General features: G+C 31.6%; 1 protein-coding gene across 1 annotated transcript; it reads right to left on the reverse strand.

Moving 5' to 3' along the window:
• Positions 1-676: 676 nt before the first annotated feature.
• On the reverse strand, positions 677-19,088 carry LOC143234992 (cardioacceleratory peptide receptor-like). Its single transcript, XM_076472685.1, has 7 exons — positions 18,957-19,088; positions 16,016-16,119; positions 15,429-15,522; positions 13,664-13,951; positions 10,878-11,000; positions 3,854-4,044; positions 677-3,185 (listed from the first exon to the last, which is right to left on the reverse strand). The coding sequence occupies exons 1-7, from the start codon at positions 19,072-19,074 to the stop codon at positions 3,087-3,089; spliced, it is 1,017 nt and encodes a 338-aa protein (XP_076328800.1). The 5' UTR covers positions 19,075-19,088; the 3' UTR covers positions 677-3,086.
• Between the last annotated feature and the right edge of the window lie 244 nt (positions 19,089-19,332).

The following is a 19,332-nucleotide window of genomic DNA, read 5'->3' on the forward strand; positions in this document are numbered from 1 at the left end:
AGTAGATTTTATGATACCTCAGACCAAAAACTACTGGAGCAAATCCAGAAATATTTCGACCAGGAAGAAACTCCAAATAGACCACTTTACCAACGGAAGAAACATTTGAAAGAATCAGGAAGGATTCGATCACTGTTGTCATCATTCTCTGTTTATTCTCTTCTTATGGAAACACGTTTCACTTATATAGATTTTATTGTAGGCATTTGTAACGTTGCAATCACTGATGTCAAAACAGTTATCCCACGAGGGTCAGTTTCGATGGTAGAAAACGAAAACTTTATTTTTCACACTTCATATTATTTATTCAAACTTCACAATAGTTGAAAAGTTGTTCACACGAGTAAACATAAAAACGTATTTGGATCCACTACTGAACAATCGCAAAGAAGATTTAAACTGTTTTATTTGTTGTGAGTTTTTGACAGCACCGGACAGCTTTATATTACGCTGAAAGTATTATATGTTATATTTGATTATATGTTCCTTAAAAGTATCTATATATTAATTTATTAAGAGGGATGAAAAATTAACTTTGTTTCTGTGGCCCTACGAGATAATGTTTGTACACTATACAAAACTTTTGAGATAGAAAAGTTGAGAAATATGCAATATTGTGATAAAAACGTATTTTTAATTTAAAAACAAACATTTCTCACAACTACACAGTCTTCAGAATAACATATTTGTGTATATATATTTTTTCAGTAAAGCACGTTACATCCATAAGACTTTTCTTTGTATTATAACATATATATATGTATGTATGCACAAACTCCTAACGCATGAGTGTGTTTTTATTATCAATAGTAGTTACAGCGAAGGCATAATTGAATAGCCAAAATATTCATGATCAAAATTCATACGTATACCATCTAATTCTAAATGAATGTAATATAAATGGGTAAGTGGAGGTGTACTATGCAATGAAATAATATAAAATTCTGGAAGACTTTCTTATTAAAGAAATAATTATTTAACTATAGGAACTTGGTAGAAAAATATAAAAGTTGATAAAGAACGTTTTTTCCTAAACAAAACACTATTTAATAACCTTCAAGATTGTACTGATTATAAATTACCCGCAATTAAGAAGTTAGATGTAATTAACATCTATTATTAAAATTCCCAGTTGTGAGCCTATTGTTTGGGAAAAGCTGTTACATTAATCTAGCTTAACTTCCTTCAGTTAAATCCCGTTCATTCGTTCGTGTTTCAAAAATTAATCAACCTTTCACCAGATGTTTCAAGCGCCTGATCGATAAAAATCTAATACCGAAAGCGAAGACAGTATTAATTACACTATATACGACGTGATTATTTTAACTTCTTACGGTGTTTTGTTTTTATTTCTTATAAAATACTTATAGTACGTAATCTTATCAAAAGTGAAGTATAACATTTCCATCGTAAAAGTATTATCAATTATTTGGTTTTCGAAATAAGATTAGTTATATATTTAACTGAATTCAAAATCAAACGTTACCGTTGATCAATTATTGTGTTGTATTACTACTATGTAAAAACTAGGTCACAAAATAAACTAAACATTCAAATATCGGTCATAGTGCCTGTGGGGGTTTTGAGTCCTCTTACTTTACTATACAGTAATCTAAGTTCATTTAAGAGAGAGAATAATATTAAAACACTGCATCTAATTCATTATCTAATACTGTATAGAGGAGCAACTGTTGTCATGAATATATACAAATTGCATCTCTTTTCTCTGAAGTAAACTGAAAAGAGATATGCGACTCAGAAGCTTAATGCATTTCTTGATTGGTCGTACTCTCTGCTGTGACTGCATTTTCGCCTCTTTAAAGATTATCAACAAAAAATACAGTTAGGTCTTTTTTAATGGTGATACATATATAATACCCATGTGGTTTTAGAGTCACCATACAGTAATCTAAATTAATCTAGGAGTGTGAACAATATTATAACATTGCGCCTAATTCATTATTTGTTATTGTAAAACGAACTATTTGGTGTATGTGTATGTTACAGTTAAATTAAACAGTTGATTCTCTATATAATATCAGCAAAACTACATAGAAATATGAAATGAGCAGATAAAAAGATATTTAAATGTTTTGATTAAAATGAAACAACAACATTTGAATAACTTATATATCAATAATTACATCTCGATTGATAACTTATTTCTTCCTTATCTATACTTTATTCACGTTATTTATAAAAGTTTATTAGCGAGATAGTACGAGGATCGGGAGACGGTCGGAATGATAAATAATTAGCATAATTTATGACTGAAAGAGGAGTGTCTATCGTATAGAAGCGCTCGGTTGCCTAGTTTCGTAATTTATATGTTTGTATCCTATGTATTTTCTTAGTATCTTGGTGTTAGTGATCTAGAAACTAATTCAAGCAAAAATATCTATAACAAATAGCAAACGGAAAGTGCTTAAAAATTATGATAGGAACACAACGCAAGTTGTAAGTTTCGTTTTGTTTTACTGAATGGAAACTCGAACTATGTAATTTAACGTAACTTAATATAAATATCAATTCTTTATCAAGCTTTGTGTTATTATCCCAATGCTATCCATAAAATATACGTGTAGAGGTGGAATTAATGAAGTTTTGTATCAATACATATTAAATGAATTACGCAATACTTGTTCTGTTAGTACAAAAAGTAATTTTGAGCTATTATAGCTATTTCTATAATTTGCTCTTTTTACATGAATTTGTAATCTTTATTCTATATTTTACTGTTTGTCGATTTTTTATTGTCTTGAAATAATACGTAGAGATTTGAAAAAAACAAACAGCGAATACAAATATTAAAAGTTAAAACTCAAAATCATTTTTATATTAGCGAGTATTATAATGAATGACCGCTCCTGATACATATTGTAAATAGTTATATGAAACTGAACACACAAAATAAACTCGTATAATCACGTTAAATTCTCAAATATTAGAATGACCCTAATAGTATTATATATGTAAGAAATACCAGAATTACACTTACAGAAAATATTAAATGAGAATACTTTTATCTTTCAAAAACCTTTTTTTCAAAAGGTTCTCATTTAATTTCGAAAATAGCTTTTTTTTTTTTACACGCAAGTTTGGACATGCTTTTTCGTAGAGTGAGCAGTTTCCCCCTTCAGCAGGTGTGTTGTCTTCCTACTTCCCATGTTCAAAGTGGACTTCCTCTGAAACAAAAATAAATCCACGACTTTCAGATTAAAGATAAAAACATATGTCCCACGCTGGGACAGTGGTAAGTCTTCTGATTTACGATACTAAAATCAGGGGATCGGTTCCCATCGGTGGATTCAACAGATAGCCCAATGTAGATTTGCTCTAAGAAAACATACATGCAGAACATATGAATGCTATTTTGCTCAGCACCATTCAATCTAGTTTCTTATTTTTTGTTTTGTTTTTAATACGTGTTTGAAGAGAAAGGAAAATGTTTTGGTTTGTTTTCTATGTTTGTGATATTGGTTTAAAAGAATCAGGAAGTGAATTTAAAACACTGCAATTTCATAATAAAATAGAATAAAAAACTTAATAGACGAACGACATAATTACGCGTTATTATTGAATATAAACTATTATGAATCTTATATTAACCTTCACACAAAAAAGCGTTTTAATTGGTTAATCTTACGTTAAATTAAGTGATTAAAGTTTGACGACAAATAACATTTATTATTTTATAGACCCCATAAAACTTTACCAAAATATTTGTATCAGTTGTTTTAATTTTAAAACGGCAGGAAGTTATTTTTAAACATAAAAAAAATGTTAGTAGTATTTGATTGTCCGATAATAAATTAATGAAACAAATGACTGGGTGTTGAAGGAGGGTCCTTACCTTCATGTTCTTGATGTTTTTGCATGAAGGTCTGGAAAAGAGACAGTAGATGATTGGATTGGTGGCACTGTTGAGTGGAGCTAATGCTTGAATAAAAGTTGAGATGGCGATTAAGGTCTGGTTAATGGGTATGAAACCATAAACCTGAAGTAAGTCATAGATGAAATAAGGACTCCAGCAAAGAATGAATACTGAAAACAAGATAAAGCGTCGGTCAACAGAAAAAAATATTTCCCTTCAGTGGTACTATTTAGTTCTGTAAAATCTAAAATGTATGCAGAGTCTTCATGTTACTTAAGATTCTTAACAAAATAGAGTGACACAAAAACGGTGAGAACAAGGTAAACACAAGCTTTCAATATTGTTTCTTGTAACTGTCACATAATATTAAAAACATTATTTCTGAGCTTTCTGTATCTAATTTTATAAATACGGAATTATGTCACATTTTATTTGTTTCTAACATCATTGAACTAATGTTGCGTCAATAAGGCAATAGAAAACACTTCATAGTTTAATCTGTTTGTGGACTCTTGCTAAGAAATGCTGTTGTTAAGATATATAAAAATATTAAATGTCACATTCATTTACCATGGGGTGTCAGAAACCTACAAGTTTGTTTCTTATTGAGTATTAACGTTAGATATGATAATCTTCATAAACTGAAAATATATATATATTAAAATGATATACGATTCATGTTAGGTAAAAGGTTATTTCTGGTTTCATACTAAATGAGGGTAAATTCCAGTCAATACTTAATTTAAGAACTAAACCTTCTGTTATTTAATTTATATTTATTTATTTTTTTATTAATTTATTAATAAATATTTATTATATTTCAGTATATAATACTGAACAAACAAACAAATTCTCAAACCACTTTTAAAATACGAACAAATATAATATATGTTTATAAAGGAACAGCTTTTAAAATGTTGTTGTACCTATATGTTGTAACGGGTTTGCGAGCGTATATTTACTTTAATAATGATATTTGTTTTAACAAATATAATATATGTTTATAAAGGAACAGCTTTTAAAATGTTGTACCTATATGTTGTAACGGGTTTACTAGCGTATATTTACTTTAATAATGATATTTGTTTTAGTTAAATATATATTTAGAAATGCATATAACTTGTACTGTTAAATGTGCATTGCGAAATTCTCGCCTATTCACTAAATTTATAGAAGATACTCGAGCGTAAAAATCAACAATGTATATGCGTATGTAAAATATTAGTGATGCAAGTATTGTCGCCAACTGAGCTTTCGAAAACCTCACTCTAAATTTTATAAATCGCCGCACCAAGAGACAATATGTATTGTTCATTTATTATAGTTAACATACTATAAACTACGAAAATTATAACTTTGATAAGCGCATATCAATCGGGAAACTACAGATGGTTGACTAGGAACGTTTATAGTTTTAGTATATTATAAACCGTTTAATTTCAGAGAATTAATTTCGGATGTAAGTACGAGGACTTTAGATATTTTTGTAGGTGAAAAATTTACGTGTACTTAGAGAAGTAGCGAGCTAGCCAATATCAATTAGAAATTCATTTGCTAATCATAAACCGTCGGTAACATGCTCAATTCCAGGCCAGATATAAAACTCAATTTCGTTTATAAGTTTGAAAAACTTTTGTATGGAAATTATTATTTGTAATAACCTTTATTATAAATTGTTTTATTGTTTGTATATTAAAATATATTCGTGTTTGTATTTTTAATTTCGCACAAAGCTACACTAGGGCTCTCTGCACAAGCCGTACTTACTTTACCAGGGTAAAAAAGGTAACTAGTTATCACCACCCACCTCCAATTCTTGGGCTATACTTTTACAAACGAATAATAAGATTGACTATTATATAATAACGCCCCCGGCTGTTTTGTGTGACGAGAAATCGAACCAGCGACCTTGAGTTTACAAGACCAGCGCTCTAACTACCTGGCAATACTAAGCTGTATATTTAGTTTAAGAAGAAAATCTTTTTATATCAATCTTGTTGGGAAATATCATGAATTTGATACATTTCAACATTTAATTAATTTCTAGTCAAAATTACAATTTAACTCAATTTAGGCTGTTTGAAATGGTAACAAGTAACTTATAAATTGGAAACTTGGCCAGGCTAAATTATGATACATAACAATATATATATATATATTTATATACACGTGAATCTATAGTTTGTTATTTCATATTTTGTTCATAAAAATAGTATAATGTCCTACCTGAAAAATACAACGTTTCAGTGTAACGTAATTACACTACTAACTGGCAGAATTTCATCGTTCAGCATTGAATTCCTTACAACTATTTAAACGTGTTCCTGTGTGTAAGTGTTGTGTTGATTTTAAAATTTAATTAATTCTGTGATACGTAAAAATTATACCCAGTATCCAATAATTTTAAGTTATTTTATCTAAAGTCTAAAATAACTAATTTTGAAGTACCGTAATTAGAAATAGTAACGAGAGCAGGGGTGGGTAACTTCATGGTCACTAGTCATATGTGGCCAGGGTAGAGCACAGTTGTGGCTAGTTCGAGTTTAGGAATCAAGTTTTCCATCATTTATTTTTTGTCGCAAATTTCCCAATCAGCAGTTGCACTGCCATACGTCATCACTAATGTCGCGCGATTCATCACTGCCACAGACTCCGCCCATTTTGTAACGTCAATCTGGTTTAGATGTTTGTTTACGAGTGTGCGTAGTTTTGCATATGCTTGCAAACATATTTTTATTGTGCAATTTTCGAGTGTTTAAATATATTTTGTTTTTAATCCCATAATATGAATAAGTGGATAATTCGAAACTAAAGAATCCAGATGATGGTGAACACTCAGAAAATAAAGACAATTTAATTGATTCTGGGATTACTGCTGAAAAGAGAATGGCGCGTGAATGGAAAAATGTGAAGCGAGAATTTAATGAAAGTTGGGAGTTGAAATTGAAGCAAATAATAAGCCAATGTGTGTATTGTGTAACAAAGTTTTTAGGAATAATAAAGTATACAACCTTAAGCAAGACTTTAACAATTTTCACATCGAATTTGATGCAAAACTTCCAGTTGATAGTGGAAATCGTATGAATGAAATTAGCTGTCTGAAAGCACAACATCATGAACAAAAGGGAGGCCTAAAAATATTTCTATCATCGAAAGAACTTGTTACGTCAGCTAGTTATAAAGCAGCTTGGATTCTAGCTCAAAAAAGAAATCATTTTTCTGATGTTGAACTAGTAAAAGAAATATTGGTTGTGATCGTTGAAACTCTGTTGGAGAATTATGATTCAAAAGTAAAAGATGATATTCTTCAAAAGGTAAATAATTTAAGTCGAAGAATAATTGTCCGCAGAATGCTAGAGTTAGAGAAAGACAGAAAATCAGTTGCTTGAACAATTAAAAGACTGTTTGCGCCTTTCTTTAGCACTAGATGTGTCAACAGATGTTAGTGACACTGGCAAGTTGATATTTTGGGTTCGATATGTAACTTCAGGTCTTTAAGTGAAGGAAGAAATGTTTTGCCTTTGTTGATTACAAGATTGAACAAATGGAAAAACCATCTTTAAGAAATCTCTTGAAATGTCAACAAAATTCAATCTGTATTTAAAAAATCTGGTTTTTGTCACAATAGACGGTGCTCCTCCATGACTGGGGCGAAATTAGGACTTGTTTATCTTTTGAAGCAGCATTTAATTTAAAACAATGTGATGTCTACGCTGCCATCTTCCCATTGCATTTTGCATCAGGAAAGTTTATGAGCTCAGATGTCTAAATGTGATGAATTGAAAAATTTGACGGACATTGTTGTAAAAATTCTGAATTATATTAGAAGTGGAACTTCTCTCATCCATCGACAATTTGTTGAGTCTTTGAAGAAAAGCAGTGACTGTACTTTTGATGATCTTACTGATTTTGCAAATGTAAGATGGTTAAGTAGAGGAAATGTCTTGGAACGATTTACTTTCATATTTTTTTTCAAATAAAAGTGTATTTTGTTGAAAAGGATAAAATTGGAAATTTCCTTGAAATTGAAACTTTTTCATGGCAGTGTGATTTGCACTTTCTGTGTGACATGATGGCTCATTTGAAAAATTTGAATACGAAATGTTAGAGAAGAGGTAAAATAATAATCGAACAATAACAGTCTATTCATCAATTTCAATTAAAGTTAAACCTCCTTGCGAAACAATTACAAAAGAATGATTTGACACATTTTTCAAAGTTGAATAGTTTCTATAAAATAATAAGGACTACGATTTCTCTGATGCTAAAGATGATCTCTATGTAAACTGGATCAAAAGCCTAACTCAAAAATTTGAATCACGTTTCTCCGAATTTAAAAATTTGAAATTGATATTTGAATTTTTGCATGATCTATTTCAATTTGACTTAGGAAATTTCAATAAGGAAATTACATATTTTTTGTAGATTTGAAGACAAAATACTTACCCTGTAAACTGTACAACACATAAAAGGCAAACAAAATTATTATGCCAGAGAAATGTAACTCATTATTCTAATAAAAGAGAGTCTTCAAAATTTAAAGATAGCAATTTCAAAATTATTTTACATGTTTGGGTCCACATGGGTGTGTGAGTCAACATGTTCTATGCTAGATTTTCTCAAATCTAGATACAGACCTAGGCTTATTGACATAAATTTAGAGGCAGAGCTAAGATGCTCATTGAGCATAGATATTAAGCGAAATTTCACGAAACGTGTTGATGAAAACCTCCATCAATTTTCACATTGAAGGTTAGTTTAATGCAGCTATTTTGATTAAACTAACATCTTTCTTTCTTTCTTTTTTGAATTCTTTTGCCAACGCTGTTTTCATTAGCCACAGTTGTTGTCAGTATGAAAATAAGTTGCCTACCCCTGAACTAAAGTGTTGACTGTATGCATAGGTAGGTGAGTTTTATATTGTTTGCATCTAGGTGTAGATATAAAGTATACTTTTGGTTTTGTAGAATAATTCTGACTTAATGAAAGGTCTAAATAACATTGGAGTTATATTGAGGACGAGTAGCCAAATTCTAACGTGGCCCTGTGGTTAAGACACTTGTGTTCAAATCCTGCCACCAAACACGCTCATTCTTTTCTCTCTGAAATGTTATAATGTGACAGCCAATTATACTTTTATATGTTTAAAAATAACGCAAGAGCGGTGGGTAGTGTTGACTAACTGCCTTCCCTCTAGTTTACTACTTCTAAACGAGGAGATTCGAACCAGCCACTCTCAGATTACAAGCGCCCTAACCACCTAGCCATATTAGATCTCTAAACGAGAAACAGCTAGCACAGATATTCATCGAAATTCAGCAAAGAAACAGAATAATGATTTAAGAAAAATTATAATTCCTTTGTCTTGACTCAAAATAATAAAAAATGTTAGAATATATATTTTGTGTTCATTATGATATCTAGTAGCGAGCTATTCCACCATAATTACTTTCATAAGAAGCGTAACCTGAAGGAGATTTCCTATAAGTAATGAAATTATTTACCTAATTTTATGATTATTTTCAACCTACTCCAGCAAATACATATTATTTTGTGTCAGGAATGACCACAGCCAAGAAGGATTTATGGAGCTCTTATAATATCATATTATACGAAGAATGGTTTCATGCTTGCTTAAGTTGGGGAAACCACTCCGCGAGCAATCAGTATTGTTGCTTTTGTCGATCGAAATCGTAACTTTTCAAGTACATAACAAAATCACCAGTGCATTTCCTTTGAGAGTATTTTGAAATCCTACAACTCCTTAAGTAATAAAACAGATACTGATAGGCGTTGTTAGATTGCCCATTTAATAACTTTGGAATTTTCCGTGTTTTGCTAAAATAACGTAGGTTAAGTATTTGTATTTTGTATAAGTAGCAAATCAACTTCGGGAATCTACCATATACAGTTAAATAATGTTAAGAAAAACAACCTCATTACCTTTGACTAAGAAAACAAAACTACAACGACGTTGGATGTTTCATATATATTTTACGTAATGTCTCTTTCTTATTTGCAATCTACTGGTAAAAACATTTCCTCTAAAAAAATTATAAACAATTTCGTGCAACAAATATGTGAGGGTTATCGATACCAGTTATTCCTAATTTAGAATAGATAACCTACAGGGAAAGCAAGTAGTCGACATTAACCATTAATAACTCTATGGCTTCTTCAATCGAATAGTAGGACTTATCACCAGCATATTTCATAATGGAATTCGAATGAGCAATATATAGAAACATCACCTTAACTACAGACCGTATTGGGTTATTTAAAACAAAGCAATGTATGGAGTTTTATAAATTATTGTGATTTTTGATCGAGCAAGATTTGACGATCAAATTATCCCAGTAAGAATTTGAAATCTTACTGTCTAGATGATTGGTCGTCTTTCGACAAAATTATTATTGTTAAATGTTTCAAGTTTTTATTGATATTGTAAAAGATTAGAAGAAAACAAAGTAGTTAGATGTGTCTAAATTTTTTATACCTGTACAAATAAACTTTCCACGTAACTAACGAATTACAGTTCAAACACTGTTAACGAGATTATACGTTAATGTAGTTTGTTTGGAAAAAAATAGCGATTGAGTTTTTTAAGAGTAATATTATATTTATATGTATGTATGTATGTATGTATGTATATATATATATATATACATATATATACTTACATACTTTATGAATGAGTTAAGGAAATTACTAAAAGACTTGTAGCATGAAATATATGATCGTTTATCAATGTGTTGGCCCAGAGTTATCAGCACTGTTCGAATATATCAGAGTGCAGTTAATTATGAACTTGGAATGAAAGTTAACTTTAATATTAATAATAAAATGTGAAAATGTAGTTCTGATACATTCTGTCCCAACATGACCTAATATCAGCTGATTTGCTTATTCAAAGTAGTTTTAATATAACGTATCAACTTTCTGTATATTATGAGATGTACACACCCTCTTCAAAGTTGCTTAAAATATGATTATTATTACTTACCAAATACTATAACAAGAGTCATTTTCACCGACTTGATTTTTGCTTTTGGAATTATTCCCCTGGAACTGGCACGTCTGTTGTCGATATCACCATCTATTGAAGTCTTGTGATTTACTGCACTACCTGTACACACCAATGTAAATAAAATAATAATTTAAGTTCAAGTCACTACAGCTTAACAGAAACTTCCACTAAAATATTATTAAATACCTATTTCCATGTCTTTTCATATTCTATATAGATATGTTCTTCCTCACAAAAATACATTTTTATAACGACATTCGTTGTCCTTACTAATATCAATGCTTAATTATAATGATATTTTTGTAGTCATTAGATGTAATATCATTTACTGAACCGATGATTGAAACCAGGTTTCGAACGCGAACACAAAGCAAATCTATAAAATATTTTCATAAATTCTGTATTTCTTATATGTATTAATGAGGGAACAAATCTATTAATCTTTATCTTAAAATATTTAATGAAATATCAATCCAAAACTACAATATTCTTTATTTATCTTTATTTATTAATTCTGTTAATAATTTGTTATATGGACAATGAATTTTAGCCATAACGACTTAATATTTGCAAATACTCTAGTGTTACCGATGATAAGTACATATATATATATAATTTTAATAAACAAAAACAAGCAAACCATAAATTAAAAAAACGCTGCACAAATCAAAAGTATCCCCATGGTGAAGGTTATAATGTTCAACACAAAATGGACCCTAGGTTTTGGAGGTGAGTGGTTAAGTGGGACCCACATTCAGAAATTCATAAATAATAATAATAAAGTTATAAAAATTAAATAAACAAAATAGTCTAAAGAAACTAGGTGAACGAGATGTGCGTGCTGAAACCCATAACGTCCCACATGTATATTACCTTTTACTACCTGCAGACAACTATGGGAAAATGACTGCTCTTCAAAGTAAAGAAGAAGAAAAAGTAATAATAATGAAGTACTACTACTGGAGGGTAAGGTATATACTCTTCAAAAAAAGAAACGCAAAAGACAAAATTTGAGACATATTGTTAACAAGTTTATTCCGGGTAGTTCTGTATGATATGTGTGAAACTTTGCACATTCACTGCTGAACATCCAAAGTCTGCAAAGGCGAAGTCCACGCTCACTAGTTGAAGGTTAACGTCACTCAACGTCAATAACGAGTATGCCTCCCGTGAGTATCAATAACTGCTTGCCATCTCCTGCCCATGGAAGCGAGTAGATGACGAATCACATCCTGTGGAATGGCTGTCCACTCAGCCTGCAAAGTTGTTGCAAGCTGAGGTAGAGTCTGCGGTTGAGGTTGTCGCCGTCGCAGACGTCGGTCCAACTCGTCCCAAAGATGTTCGATGGGGTTTAAATCTGGTGATCTGGAGGGCCAGGGAAGAACGTTGATGTTGTGGTGTCTCAAGAAGACAGTGGTGAGTCGGGCTGTGTGAGGACGGGCGTTGTCATGTTGAAAAACGTCGTTGACGTTCACCATGATGGGTTGCACATGGGGCCTAAGAATCTCGTCGACGGTTGCGTACGGTCTGATCGAAAATCCTACGCAGCCCTGGTATGGTTGAGGCAGTAGACGTCGCAGTAGTGGTCCTATCCCGAAGGTGACGTAACCGGATGTTGCGATCTTGTGCGGGCGTGGTCACACGAGGTCTGCCAGATCGTGGACGGTCACAGGTTGATCCATGTTGTTGGTGACGATCCCATAGCCTTGTGATGGTGCTTGGGTGGACATTCATAGCTCTGGCAACATCTGATCGAGATTCGCCTGCTTCCAAGCAACCAATGGCGTTGTTGTGTTGTGCTTCAGTCAGTCTTGGCGTAACTGAATTGCGTGTCGGTGGCTTAACACTGAGCTATGGAAACCGAGAACCCGTCACTTTTATAGGGATTTTGCACATGTTGCACTTGCAGAACATACAGATCTCTCAAACAAATTTATTGGACACACATGCGTTTTGGCGAAAAATCCGATGTTTTCCTCCGTTTTCAAAGTGCACAACTTTTATTGTAATTTTGGTCTGACAATCAGTGCCTTAACACGTGTAACATCACATACTCTGAGCTTGTAGCGTTATTACATATATTTCTCTTTAAAATAACGAAAATATCCCTTTTGCGTTTCTTTTTTTGAAGAGTATATATGTATGATATATTCATCTATGATGTATAGATGAGATACTGTATATTGTAAAGCGAATGATCCAGGAAAGCATAGTTTTGAAAAATACAAGAGTTGGTGTAACTATGGCTAATTAATTGCTGAAGTTGTGAAGCGTGAGTTCTACTGTTGTATATGGAAGAATGTTTAATATAAGAAGTTTCTAATTATAAAAATAAAAATAGACTTATAAAGTAACCTTGGGTGATGTTTTATTTATGTGTGTTGTTATGTACGCTAAAACTGCACTAACCATGCGAGTGATTTTCTATGAGAGTTTATAACAATCTAGAATTACTCTTGGAAAAAAGAAAGAATGGTATATTCATTCTATAGTCTTGTATATGCTTCAATGTTAAAACTCGTTGCACAAGATTTAGTTGTGGAAACGTTATTATAAGTTACTTAGAAGTTAATAACGGTAAACATAATTATTAACACATATGTAAATGTACATATCAAAATATTTATAATCATTATTATTATTATGAAAATATGAAAGAGAAAATATTTCCAATGAAAGAGCGTATTTAGTTAGCTAACACCTTTGCTACTTCATAACCAAATCTTTTTTATAACTATTATTGTTCATACAGTTTTACTCACTTTTGGAAACAAGAGAGTTATTCTGCATCTTCGGATAGCCCATCGCTTTGCTTTTGGTCCAGATGGTATACACAATCACAATATAACAAGTAGAGATAATCAAAGCAGGAAGAAAAAACAAAGACAAAGCTATCAAGGTTAGATAAACTTTCCATTCCCATGGTTTAAGGTCAATCCAACACTGAACTCGACCTTTTATCAGCAAATCTTCGTTTAGAAAGATTGCCGGAATAGCCAACAGCATACTAAGTCCCCAGGCAGACAATACTAAAATCTTGGCCCTCTTCCCTAACAGAAATCAATATCCAAGATTACAACATTCTTAATTATTGTTGTAATAAGGATACTATACCTTTAGTTATTGTCGTAACAAAATTAGTTCACATTTAATTCTTGTTGTAACAAGATTAACACACTTTTAATTCTTGTTGTGACAAGATTAATACACTTTTAATTGTTGTTATAACAAGATTACTACACATTTTATTATTGTTGTAACAATATTACTACGCCTTTAATTGTTGTTGTAACAAGATTACCACATCTTTACATATTGTTGTAGAGAAACCTAGCAAACACTATACAAGTTATATCAATAAATTCTATGTATGTTGGATGCATACGTGTACATAATATATTATACGTAATTTAACCAGTATAATTTTTGTTTACGTCCTGTAGTGTTACTTCGAAATTTTTGGCACACTTGTTAAGTTTACTTCACATACAACGAAACTAAAATTTGATATTAAAACAAAACAGCAACATATTTATAATATGAAAGCAGCAAAAGGCAAAAAAAAATCAAAATTACAAATATAAAATTCCAGAGACAAGGAACCAGTTACAACTTTTTTTTTTCAACGAATATACAAACAGGAAATGTGGTGAGATGAAAAACTGCTGAACGAAAAATATTATTGTAACCAACTTTTTTATTAAGGAACACATTTATGTAAACTTGTCGACTAATCAAGTTTCACAAATTATATTTCGCTGTTTGTCTAATCGCATAGCTGCAAAACATATACCCACATAAGGGATCGATTCTTGAATTTTAGCATGATAAGCTCTTAAGCTTGCCGCTGATACATCAGAATATAAAATTAATCGCTGGTTCATCATCTTAAACAAAAAATAGGTTTGGCTTTTGAATTCCGCGCAAAGCTACAAGAGGGCTATCTGTGCTAACTGTCCCTAATTTAGCAGTGTGAAACTACGGGGAAAGCAGCTAGTCATCACCACCTATCGCTAACTCTTAGACTACTCTTTTACCAACGAATAGTTGGATTAATCATTACATTATAACGCCTCCACGTCTAAAAAGACGAGCATGTTGGTGTGACTTGGATTCGAACTCGCGAATTACGAGTCGAGTGCCTTAACCACATAGCTATGCCGGGCCTAGCAAATATAGGAATATCTCATAAAAAACATGTAAACATTGATTTTTCTTATTTGCCTTTCCCTTTATTTATTTTATGTTGATATTTTTAAAATGTTTGTTTTATTACTGTTTGTCTACTTTAGCTAACTTTTCCCAATTACTTTATTATAAATGTTTCTGTATTTTTATATTGCAATTATCTACCCATTTATCTAAGTTAATACTGAGATATTGCGTTTTCAATACCTTTACAAAATACAATCTATCCTTTTAAAATTAATTTAAAAACAACAAAGTAATTGTATTGTAATGGGCTTATATTCGTTACATCGTGATTTTGGAAAAACACCAGCAACACACTATCATAAAAATACTTACAGCTGCCTCGGAACTTCATAGGATGTTTAATTGCATCGTAACGGTCTATGCTTAATGATACTAGCATGTATGTCGAAGAGTAAGTCACCAATACCTTAAACATGAAGATTACCATTTTAAAACACTTTGGTCATTTCAAGTTACATGTTTCGATTCTACTGATACAATATACGCTTAAAATCTTTAACTTTCAATTAAAAGTAGCATATGTTAAGTAATATAAACTATATCTCATATTGCGTTAAATAATTTAAGTATTTTTCTTCCAGAAATTAATTATCTTAGAATGTTTGATGTATAAAATGTGGTATTTTGTGTTACGTTTCACTGTGACAGTTTTTTCTTATTGAATGACTTACGGTAAATTTCTAAGACTCGAAATGTTTCAGACAAAAAAGGCACAATAACAACACATTACGTTTAGATATTAAGCATATGGTGAGAAAGAGTTTTATTCAGCTCTTTTAACATTCAAAGTAAGTAAATGCTATTAATATATTCTTATATTAAATAAACCTGTATCCTTTGTAGTAAAGCTTAGATCTAATGCACTTCAATATGCTTTGTGACTTATTTGCACATTATACCTGAAAGTAACGGACTATTTTGCAGACAAACCTTCCTCCATAGAAATCGACTGTCATTCTCCATATCACATCTGCTAACACTTGGACTAATCCGACGGACAAGTCTGGTGAAAATCAGGTGATGAAATAATGAAAAGGTTATATTGTATAAACTAATTGGTACACATATTGATGATCGTGTTTACTTATTGATGGTGAAAATACCTTAAAAGAGTTAAAGTTGTTTATTTAACTTCCACAATAAACACCAACTCATGCATTTTATACGATCTATTCTAGTACAAATTATACACTGCTGGCCAAAATTTTAAAGGTCAATAAACATAAAGATAAATATGCATTTTGCTTTGTTAGACTCAACCACTTATTTGAGTAGAGCTTAGAAAGATGAAAATAAGAAAAGGGGAAAAAAAAAAACTCTTTTAGCATTTAATATGGAAAATGTAAACAATATGAAATTAGCGTAAATACTAGCTGGTCATAAAGTTTAAGACCACACAAAAAAGAAGTCCTAAACAGTGTAGGAAATGTCCAACAAGAGATCTCAGTAGTGAGTTGCACGTCCGTCATTGTGAATAACTTCAAACATTCGCTTTGTCATGATCGACATAAGCATTTGCAGAAAACTGCCTGGAATGTTATTCCAAGTGGTGAAGATGGCTTCACGAAGATCGAGCACTGTTTGGAATTTACGTTCATTTTTATAGCCTTCCATTGCCATCCACTCCCAAACATTATCAGTGGGGTTCAGTTCGGGGAAACACGCTGGATGGTCCAAAAGAATCACGTTATTCGCCATGAAAAGTCCTTTGTCCTGCGGGCATTGTGGATTGCAGCGTTGTCTCGCTGAAAGATCCAGTCATTTTCACACAAGCAAGGGCCTTCAATCAATAAGAATGCTCCCTCCAACGTGCCGATGTAACCAGCTGTTGACGCCCCTGTATAACCTGAAGCTACATTGTTTCATGGAAGGAGAAAGCACCCCAGATCATGATGGAACCTCCTCCACTGTGTCATGTATAAAATGTCTTCGGTGGGATATCTTTATCGTGCCAGTAACGTTGCCATCTGGACCATCCAGGTCAATTTTTTTCTCATCAGAGAACAAAACCTTCTTCCAGTTTTCTACGTCCCAAGTTTGGTGCTTCTCAGCAAAGTTTAACCGATGTGTGGAAGGAGGCGTGGCCTTTGAAGACGTTTATGGTTTTTAAAGCCTTTCTCTCGTAAATACCGTCTTATTGTTCTTGAGCTGCATTCTGCGTTCGTAAGGGCCTTAATTTGGTTCGACGATCGGCTGGTGTCTTGACGGATAACCCGTCGAATTCTCCTGCTCAACGCTGGCGACATTTTCTTCAGCCTACCACTTGAAATTCTCGTTCTGTGTCTCTCAGTGTCTTTTAAGAAATTTGCAACAGCAGTTTTATTACGCCCAATTTCACAAGCGAATGCACGTTGAGAGAGACTTTGCTCTCGCAGCTCGACAATTCTGCCACGTTCAAACTCTGTCAACTTTTTAGTCTTTGCCATGTTTTTACCCAATGTAATACAGTAGATGTCAGTGGGAGATGTTGACAACATAATGCTTGAACACAAAAGACTGAATTTCATTACGTGTTTACCGATTAACGTTTCGCTTTAGTATGGTCTTAAAGTTTTGACCAGCTAGTATTTAGGCTAATTTCATAGTGTTCACATTTTTCCTATTAAATGCTAAAAAAGTTTTTATTTTTATTTTCCCTTTTCTTATTTTCATCTTTCTAAGCTCTACTCAAATAAGTTGTTGAGTTTAACAACGCAAAACGCATATTTTTTCTTTATGTTCATTGACCTTAAGATTTTGGCCAACAGTGTATTGTGATATCTTAAATTGAAAACAAACTTAGTATAATTTGCTTCTTTAATTTTCGAATATTTGCTCAAATCTACTTCAAGTTAGGAACTATATTTTCTATCGTCCCTAGTTTTAAGAAGGAAGGCAGCTATTCAATGGCATCCGTAATTAATCTTTGAGCTACTCTTGTGACGCCGTGTAGTAGGATTTGATCGTCACCCTTATAAGACAATCATGGCTGAACCTCTACTCAAATAAGTGGTTGAGTTTAACAACGCAAAATGCATATTTTTTCTTTATGTTCATTGGCCTTAAGAATTTGGCTAGCAGTGTATGTATGTTTATTAATACTGTTGGACGTGATTTAGGTGCTATTTCATAAAAAGTAAGAAATCCATCCAGCACTGACAGCTACAAGCCTCTTTCACAAAAAAAAAATATTAATTCTTCTTTCTGAAGACAATGTTGCTCGTTTTTATATTTTTACATTTATGTTTGTCTGAACAAAATCGATAATTGTTTACATTTTGTTTCATACTTCGTACTATATTATTCTTACGTGATCAGATTTCATGGAAATCTTTCGTTGATAATACTGCCTCAATCTCGTGAAATATGAGCCTATATTTTTTTCATATGTAATGTTTATTAAATGTATTCCACAATTGGATTATATAAAGGAATATATGTATGACAAAACTAAATCGTACCATTTTGAGAATAGACAAAAAGGCAGTATTTGCATGTATTATTTTAAATCCATTGAATTATATTTATTATTTTCATATAGTTATATAAATATAGTTATTATTAATAGATTGTGATTTTAACAAACAAGAACATAATTAGGATTCTAGTACGTTAAGGAAAAAGTGGATTAGAATTGTTACAGGTTAAAAAAACCTGGATTATGGTTGTAATATATTAAAAATTAAATTAGAACTCTAGTTGGCAAATAAAAACCAAAATAGAATTCTAACATGTTAAAAAATAAGATTAGGATTCTAATAGATTAAAAACAAGATTCAAATTATAACAAATTAAAAATAAATTAGGATTTCAGCAGGTTAAAACCTAGATTATGATTATAATGGACTTATAAAAACGTACCTGCTAGAGCAAGATGCATTATGAAAAAGTTCATTCGAGACTTCCCATTTTTTGACAACAGTAGCCTTACGAGGACAGAGCAATTTCCAACGAGAATCATCGTGAAAATAATCCACATGAAAGTGATCTGTTCTGTCTAAGAGGGACAAATACACTTATTATAAAATACTTGTAAATTGTCAGTATTATGTTTGACTTTAAATAATTTTTACTTTCACACATATGTTTCAGTTAAAACGTTAAGTACTTAAAACATTTTTACTTCATTACGATTTTAGTATAACTGTCTCAAAATGATTGCTGGTCCTTTGCCTTAATATTTTAGTCTACATTATGAACTTGCTTAAAATAAGTAAACTGAATTACTTTTTGTAAC

This window comes from Tachypleus tridentatus, chromosome 12 (genome assembly GCF_004210375.1).
Source record: "Tachypleus tridentatus isolate NWPU-2018 chromosome 12, ASM421037v1, whole genome shotgun sequence".
NCBI classification, from domain to species: Eukaryota; Metazoa; Arthropoda; class Merostomata; order Xiphosura; family Limulidae; genus Tachypleus; species Tachypleus tridentatus.

What these genes read in the sequence shown, in the direction of transcription:
- LOC143234992 (XM_076472685.1), bottom strand. Translation starts at nt 19,074, where the DNA reads ATGTGGATTATTTTCACGATGATTCTCGTTGGAAATTGCTCTGTCCTC. An exon ending in TAACTCTCTTGTTTCCAAAA is followed by an intron (nt 11,001 to 13,663) that starts GTGAGTAAAACT and finishes TGGTGTGTACAG; the next exon opens with GTAGTGCAGTAAATCACAAG. An exon ending in AAAACATCAAGAACATGAAG is followed by an intron (nt 3,186 to 3,853) that starts GTAAGGACCCTC and finishes TTTTTGTTTCAG; the next exon opens with AGGAAGTCCACTTTGAACAT.